At 46.7% G+C, this 8464-nt stretch overlaps 1 protein-coding gene across 11 annotated transcripts in view; it reads left to right on the forward strand.

The window, feature by feature from the left end:
- The first annotated feature begins 3933 nt into the window (after positions 1 to 3933).
- The window catches only part of Sptan1 (spectrin alpha, non-erythrocytic 1), a 68462-nt gene continuing 63931 nt past the window's right edge, over positions 3934 to 8464 (forward strand). For 4 of the 11 annotated variants that reach the window (XM_021192046.1, XM_021192047.1, XM_029536019.1 and 1 more), the window contains exon 1: positions 3934 to 4154. Coding sequence is in view for 7 of the 11 variants with exons in the window: in XM_029536015.1 (XP_029391875.1) it covers positions 6894 to 6926 (33 nt within the window). In the remaining 4 variants the exon portion in view is untranslated. Of the gene's footprint in view, positions 4155 to 6798; positions 6927 to 8464 lie in introns of those variants that run through there. The other 7 variants (XM_029536017.1, XM_029536018.1, XM_029536020.1 and 4 more) reach the window with 3 other exon arrangements.

An 8464-nucleotide genomic window follows, 5' to 3' on the forward strand; every position in this document is an offset into this window, starting at 1 on the left:
GAGAGAGAGAGAGAGAGAGACAAATATGTGATGATTGCATTGGCATAATGAAGTTTAGATATCCCTCAGTGCCAGGAACACAGAGCTGCTCACATGTCTATTGCACATGACTAATCTTCCCTTTTCTCTGCCACACTTAATGAATTTACTGGATGCCCTGTGGATCTACAGAAAACAGACAAAGAGTTCTGGGCTTCTAGTAATGTGATGCACTTGCAAAAATACCCATTGTAACAGGGCTTACTAATAGTCCCCAAGGATTGCCAGACTTCATTATTAGATAATAACCATTTAGGGGCCGGAAAGATGACTCAGTAGTTAAGAGTGCTTGCCGCTCTTGCAGAGGACCCAGGTTTAGTTTCCAGCACCCTTGAGTTTCACAACTGTAATTCCAGTTTCAGAAGATCCAATGCAGGGCTGGAGAGATGCCTCAGAGGTTAGGAGCACTGACTGCTCTTCCAGAGGTCCTGAGTTCAATTCCCAGCAACCACATGATGGCTCACAACCATCTGTAATGGGATCTATTTTGGTGTGTCTGAGGACAGCGACAGTGTACTTATATAAAACAAATCTTTAAAAAAAGAAAAAGAAGGATCCAGTGCCCTTTTCTGGCCTCTTAAGGACACTAGGCATGAACATAGTGTGAGAAAACCACTCATACTTTTTTTTTTTTTTTAAATCAAGAGGTTGGAAAAGCAAGTATATACTTTGGACTGCTCTGAGGCAGATGGTTGGCCTTGATCTGTAATGCTGGGAATGGAACCTGGTCTTCTATAAGAAGTACATGAGCTCCTACAAGAGCTGCTGGCCACATCCCAGCTAGTCCTGTGCTTTTGAAGCAGGTAAACAGGCACATGGAGGAAAACAGTAAGAAACAGTGCCAAGGGACAGTAAACTGTACACGCTTTCCTAGGCTCTGGAATGACTATGTCGTCATTAGGCTAGTCTCTAGATAACGGAAAGCATCTGGGCATGATGGCACCACCTCCTGCAATCCTAACACTGAAGCAGGATTGCCATGAACTTAAGGATAGACTAGGCCACAGCCTGACACCTTAACAATAAAATTACATGCCATTAATCCCAGTACTCCAGGATGGCTCTGTGGGTAAAGAAAGGTACATGCCACCAAGCCTGATGACCTGTGTTTGAACCCCAGAATCCACAAGGAAAACCAACTTGTGCAGGCTGTTCTGTCCTCTGACCTTGACTTAGCACACATGAATAAATGTAATAAGAACTGTTTTAGGAAGTAGTTTACATGGTAGAGTGAGTTCAGAAGTGCCCAGCCCAGACTGCCGGAACTTTCTCATCCAAAATGGAAACTGGTCCTTTCCCCATCCAGTACTGTTCTCTCTCAGACCCCGCAGTTGCAGATTGTAAGGTAAGCAGAATCATCTAATATTGGTCCTTCTGTCTGGCACGTTTCACTTAGCATAATGCCCTCAGGTTTCACATAGTCACTGTGTTTGGAAGAGTTGTGTGACTGGCTTGCCAGCTCTGCTCCTGCAGATCTGGGGAAAGTCATTTTCTGGGCATGATTCTTCCCAATCAGCTTTACAGGGAGGAAAAAAATAATACAAGCACTTGATTTGAACTTTGTAGAGAGTGGGGGATGGCGGTAGAGAAGTGGACAGGTGACAATTAGCATATTTCCCCAACCAACAACTGACCTTTAGAACAAGAGACCAGGACTAGTTAGAGTTTTAATTCTAGGGGCTGCAGCAATCAAGAAGCTTAGAATTCACTTGGATTCACTGCTTGTAAGGAGGCCAGGAGAGGTGTGGCCAAGAACATGGAGCGGAACCACGCTGTCACACTGGGCTGGGCTTGCTTTATTGTGTCCCTCTGAAGTTCTCATTAAAAACAAGGTTATTATCTGCAATATCTCTTCCCCATGCCCACACATAATAAAGCATGAGGCATGTGCTGAAATTGGTGGGAGGGAGGGAGGAAGGGAAGCAACCGGAGAAACCATGAGGAATGGCTTTTTGATGGCTCATTTCTCATGCCAGACGAGAACAGGGTGGGTGGGTGAGTGGGTGGCTGCTTGAGGATACAGCTATCCTGACCATTCTTCTGATCAGAAAACGGACCAACCATCAGGGTTTTAGTTTCCCAATCAAAAGGGAGCTCCCTTTAGGCCGTGGATATGTTTGGCATTTGGGAGAAACAGTAGAACCCCTATTTCAGTATGGAGCCTGGGACGTTCAATATCTGCAGCTCAGAGAGCCTTCCTTGCCACTGAAGCAGCAGGTCTTGGACATTTTGGAGAGTTAAATTACACTAGCCATTTTGTACCCAAACGCTGACTATCTGAGATTTAAATTTGCTGCAGCTGGCTGAAGAGGTGGTTTCTATGGTCACCATCAGCTGTTTTCAGAAATGCACAGCCTGCTGTGGCAGTGCACGCCTTTCATCCCACCACTCAGGAGAAAGAGGCAGGGGGATCTCTGTGTCTGAGGCCAGCCTGGTCTACAGAGCAAGTTTCAGGACAGCCTGGGCTACAAAGGGAAATCCTGTCTGGAAAAACAAAAGAGAAGAGGAAAAAAAAAAGCCCAGTCCAGGAAGTAGCCCCTCCACCAGTTTTCTCTGTAAAGAAGATGGCATTCAATGCCACCCTCCAAGCACCTGCCCTTTGCCTCAGGAGTCTGTGAAGCTGCTGCTGGGCTGTGGCCACTCCTTTTTTTTTTTTTTTTTTTTTTTTAAATCTCTCCTCTCCAAGGAAAATGACTAGGAATCTTTCACAATCATGACTATAGTCAGAGCATCTTAGAAGTCACCTTGCAGATCCTGGGCTCAGCAGAAACCAAACTGCAGAGGACCAGGAAGCTCAGGACTGGGCCTCATCCCAGTTCTGGAGCAATGCCCAGTTCTTTATAATTATTTCAATAGGAGGGTGGCTTGGTAACCAGGAGGCTGATGCCTGGCAGAGCTGCCTGACTACATGAGAATGAGCTGGGTGCTACTCCAATGGTTGCCACACAGCTGTCACCCGAAATGGAATGCAGTAGGGGAGCCTGGCTACAGAGTTTAGAGCCAAGCCCTGAAAAGGGGTTGTGTATAAGAGAGAAATTACAGAAACTGTGTTTTCCTTTTCTCAGAAGTCTAGTACTCACTTGCTTATCGCTTTTGTTCAGATCTTAGTTTCTCAGATTGCTTCTTCGTGCCTGACCTGGGGAGATAGCTACCCTCTATGTCATCAGGATGCTAATTTGTAAAATGGGGAAGGCAACATCTACCTTGTAAAATTAGCGCAGAGATTAAAAGCCCAAAGAGGTAGCATGTACGGTGTCAGCTAAACAGCAAAGTTCAATTAATACTGGGGAAAGAAATAGTAATGTCGTTTATCAACTGGGATGAATACACCCTAGTCTACTAGCAACAGGAAGATTGCCGAAGAATTCTCCATATCCTGAAATAAAGTCTTATGCCACAAATCAGTCTTTATTTTTTCCTAACCGGGATTTTCTTCCCTACCACCTCCTCAAAAAAAATCATCTTTTTTTTTTTTTGGCCCCATCCCCCACCAGATGAGGCCGACTTGGGTCTCCCAGCGCCAAGCCTCCTCCAGAAAAAGTGCAAAGAGGGAGCCAACATTCCAGTGAGATCATCCGAAAGGGACAGGGCGTCTTTCCGGCCAGGGCAGCAACATCCCCAGCTTGACTGCGGCGGCGGGCCCCGCCCTGCCCTTCGCCGCAGTCTCGGAAGGGCTCCCAGGGCAGAGGGGTGCGGCACAGATTCTCTGCAGGGCGGACTGGGCGTGGCAGGATTGCTCGGGTCCCACGCCGCGGCGGGCGGCTCTGCGCCCCGCGCCCCGCACCCCTCGCGCGCGCGCTCCCGTCGTTTACCCCAACCCCCACCGCCCCGCCCCGCCCCGCCGCTTCGGCCCCTTCCGGACGCGCTCGGTCCTCTCCGTACTGCGGTGGAGCAGCGAGTCCCGCCTCTCGCGTCGCCAACCGGGGCACTTCCCTCACGCTCGCGCTCGGCCGCCGCGGGGGCGCGCGCGGCCGCTTATAAAAGCCACAGTGCGCGCGCGTCGCCGTCACTATCCGCTGCGGAGCGAAAGGCGTGAGGCAGGGGCCGCGGCGGCGCATCTTTTTCCTCAGCAGCCCTCAGCGCGGCGACCCACGCCCCTCACCCCCCAGGAGCCGGTAAGAAAGGGTGGTGGGCGGGAAGGGAAAGGCCGCGGGCGGGCGGGCGGCCGAGCACCGGAGCGATGTGGACAGACGAGCCGCGGAGCCTCGCGGGCGGCTCCGTGGGCCGCCGCCGCCTTTTGTGGCGCGTGGGCTGCGGGGCGCGGCCGAGCCGGGCGGCGACCTGCAGTGTCACGGCCAGCGGAAGGTACGCGGGGGCCCCTTCCTGCGCCCGCGGCTCCACCCGTCGCGGCAGGTGGCGGGGGGTGGTCCTCGGCAGCACCCACCCGCGAGCGCCCCCGCACCGCCCGGCGCTCGCACCTCTCGGAGGCTCGGTCTGCAGTGAAGGGCTCTCTGACCTTAATTTCATCCTGTGTGGCGGTCCCCGGCCCTCCGGCCGCAGAAAGGCCTCCTTTTTCTTTCCTGGTAATAAAGGTCTCTTCTCTCCAGTGCTGACCTGCTCCTGTATAATAGTTAGATGCGGCGCCGCTTGGTTGGAGGAGATCCAAATCCAATAAATAACTTAATAGCTTACAGCTCTTTTCTTTCTATATAAGACATTAAGTCGAAGGCCTCTTCTTCTTCTTTTTTGTCAAATTCTACTGCTGTGACAGTGTGAAGTGATAGAACAGTCTTTTGTCTAAAGCTATCCTTGCAAATTTGATGAAATGCTTCTCAAGGAAAAATTTGATTTTAAAATCCATCTCAGGTACTAGAATTTTACACACACACACACACACACACACACAATCTTATCAAGAGGGCTTCTATGTAAGTATGGGTCGATGTGTTTTAAATGAATGTCCCAGAAAGGGTGAGATCATTTCGAACTGCTACACCACTTCACAGGGTCACGTTGACTTTCATCTCTCTGTTTCTGTCTCTGTCCCTCTCTCTACAGGCTCTTACTGTGTAACTCCAGCTGGCCTGGAATTTGCTGAATAGCTCAGGCTGGCCTCAGACTCAGGATTTTCCTGCCTCAGCCTCTCAGATAATCAGGTTTTTCTATATAGAGACCCAAAACATTTTAAGTCATTTGTTCTTTCCCCTTGGTATTTTCAAAAAGCTAATTATCATGACTGTCAAGGATATAAGAGAAACCAACCATATGAAGTATTTTAATAATGTGTTCAGAAATTGCGTTGTCATAGCAATTGGACTTAAGTAAAACAGAATGTATCAAAGATGGCAGGGTGGGGGTGTCTTGTAGCCAGGAAACAAGAGCTTAAGAATAGCACCAGCGACAGTGAGTTGCATGAAGCCATTGAGCCAAGGTTCCCACTCATACTAAATGTCTTAGATTCTAAAGGTCAAATTGAAGTCAAAGTTGAAAAAAAAAATGTGGTGCAGGAAATTAACAATAAGCCTTTTTTAGTAACTGGGTCATTAATTCCTCAAAGGGACCCTCAAAGTGTGTTGACTGTTATCCAGCGACCTAGATAGAAAGAATGGATTTCGAAGTTTGCCCTATACCAGACAAATGTGATATAGTTCTTATGGTAAACCCAAGGCCTAGAGACAATTCCATTCCCTACTTTTGAGACAAGATCTCATTCTGAATCTGTGTAGTTGGGTATAGCTGGTCTTGAACTCATTACACTCCTGCCAACAAGCCTGGCTGCCACCACCCTTGACTTTTACCCCTCTTAAAAGAAAGGAGGCCTTGTTATATGTCTCAAATTCTGGGCTCAAGCTTATTTCTCCACCCTTAGCTTCCAAAGTAGCTGGACCTATTGCAGGCAGGAGCTGCTGTAGCCGGCTTATTCTCTGGTAGTACCTTTGGCCTTGGCTGTATGCTTTGTAGTAATCTAATACCTGGAGAAATTTGATGTCATGTAATCTAATGAACAGGTTTAAGCAGGGAGAATCATATTAAGTATATCTTTTAGTTCCCTGGATTATAATTTTCTATCATTTTTCTTCTGTACTTTCATCTCAAAGGTAGGGCCTCTACAGATACTGAGAAATGGCTCCTAGGAATAGCTCCCCCAGTCTGGTCTGTGGAATGTGCACTAAGGACAGAGGCTCTGAGGGCAGCCTGCCTCTGTGACCAGTGCCCACTGCCTATTGGAGAACTCCGGTCTGTGCCTCTGGGTCTGCTGCAGCTCGTCAGCTGGCCTTACAGGAATGCCATGATCTGATGGCTAATGCAGATTCCAGGAATGCAGAGGTCCGCAGAGCTGGCCAGAGAGCCATCTGGCTGGAACAGCTGTGCAGCGAGTGGCACCTTTCACATCTCTTACACATGCTGCTTATACTTGTTTTGAGTAGGAAATAATAGTATTTTGTAAAGGCACCAGCAAACTAGCCCCAAGGTCAATCTTTGTTGTTTTGAGTTCCTTACTATACTCAGGCTTCATGAAATCAAATTTTTACTTAACTATTTTTTACAGTACAAATGCCCAAAGCCCCCAAGATTCCTATTTCATCAGAATGTAGATGAGAAGAGGCATATTTATTTTTAAAAGAACATTCAGTATTAAAAATTAATTCTTGGGCAAACTGGGGTCTGAGAGAGAGCTTGAATTGGCCAAGGCAGCACATTTAGGTGATGGTGATTGTCCATACCCAGAGGCCTGGGCTTCCTGACTACCTCTCAGGTTTCTGGTGGGATTCCGACACTGGGGCAGTGCTGTTTGATTTTTGCCTGTTTTCACAGTCTTGTTCTCTTCACTTGAAAGTGATTCTATCCCAGTTGCCCTTAGAAGTGTGTGTCTTGCTCTTCCCCTTCCTCTTTAGAGTCCACATTCCTTCAACATGTTGTCATCGTTTCGTAAACGCAGAGCTCAGGTATTTGACCAGCATGCAGAAAATGTGTTGCCTTTTGGGTTTTTTGCCTGGCTTGCAGTGAAGACACATTGGTGTCCAAGAGGTTGAATGACCCACAGACGGGGAAGCCTGCCTGCACGACCTTTCTGTTAAGTAGAAAGGTTGGTGACAGTCTGGTTGGGATTGCTGGCCACATGATCAGAAGGGTCGTATGTTTACTCTAAAACACCCAGAGCCTACTGTTTTCTACCCTTCTGTTTCTCCTTAAGGCATGAGTATATTAATCTCTTATTGCCATCTTGGTGTTTGCATGTGATGTTTGCTGATTTGTAATTGATGGCTGCTTGGTTCCTAAGAACCAAGGGAGTAAGTTACTTTAGATATTTAGAAAAATTACCTGAAAACATACAGTGTAAATGGTGTTTTCCAGTTGGACAAATGCTGTAACCTGGGTTTATCTCCTTTTCCATTAACTTAGCTCTACCATAATCCCTGAGAATGAAATGGAACTCCGTTTCTTTCTTTGAAACTAAAACTCTGGCGTGGTGTGGTGGTGCACTCCTCTGGTCTTGAGAGGCAGAAGTCTGAGTTCCAGGACAGCCAGGGATACACAGAAAAACCCTGTCTTGGAAAAAAAAACAAAAAACAAAAAAAACCCCACACATACACACACACACAAAACAACATTCTTGTATGTTTTATGTGTAGTGTTTCAATGTTTGCTAACATTGAGCCTTTTTTCAAAAAAAAAAAAAAACTGCTTAAAATTGTCTTGATATTTTAAAGTGGGATGTAGAAATTTAAAGCTTTTCTAATGATAATAGCTCATAAATCCAAGGCAGGCCCCTTTTATAAATGAGACCAGTTAATTATATAAGGTTTATAACCTTTTCTTGTCTTGAATCTTAATATATTGCACTTATAAACCCTTTTCATCTGAATTTTGCAGGTTGAAAGGTAAGTACCAGCAAGATAGTATGTGGGGAGCATCAGAAGTAAGTTGCCCAGCATTGCTCTGCATTTCTGGGGTTTGATGCAATGCAGTATGGATCTCTTGCTTTCTTGATGCTTAAGTCCTGCTCACCTCTGCAGAATTGCGCTAACAAGTGGAACTGAATTAATCAACTTGAAGGCTGATGTGTAGAGCCAAGATCTTGATGGAATGTAGTTGAAGCAAAAGGATTGACTGTTTTCATTCATGGTGCCAAAAGCCTTGTTTATGTACTGTCTACTGCTCTGCTTACTATCCTATCTGCTACTAAAACCTGTAGCTAAGCTGGTTGCCAGTTGGTTTGTTTGATCTGAGAATCAACTAGTACACAGTTTTGTAGGTGCTAACCAGTTCTTGATAGTGTGTTCTTAGGCAAGCCATTTTAAATCTGTGGATGTTAGTCCTCTTGCTTTGCAAGTCTGAGATTCAATAAACACTGGCCTCATAAGCCACAGAGAAAAGGTATTGTCAGTTCTGTACATTTGGCCCTGACTAAGCAACAAAACCCAAACTGAGATGGCTCAGCGGATAAGAGCACCCGACTGCTCTTCCAAAGGTGCAGAGTTCA

The sequence above is a fragment of the Mus pahari genome, chromosome 3 (assembly GCF_900095145.1).
Source record: "Mus pahari chromosome 3, PAHARI_EIJ_v1.1, whole genome shotgun sequence".
NCBI lineage: Eukaryota > Metazoa > Chordata > Mammalia > Rodentia > Muridae > Mus > Mus pahari.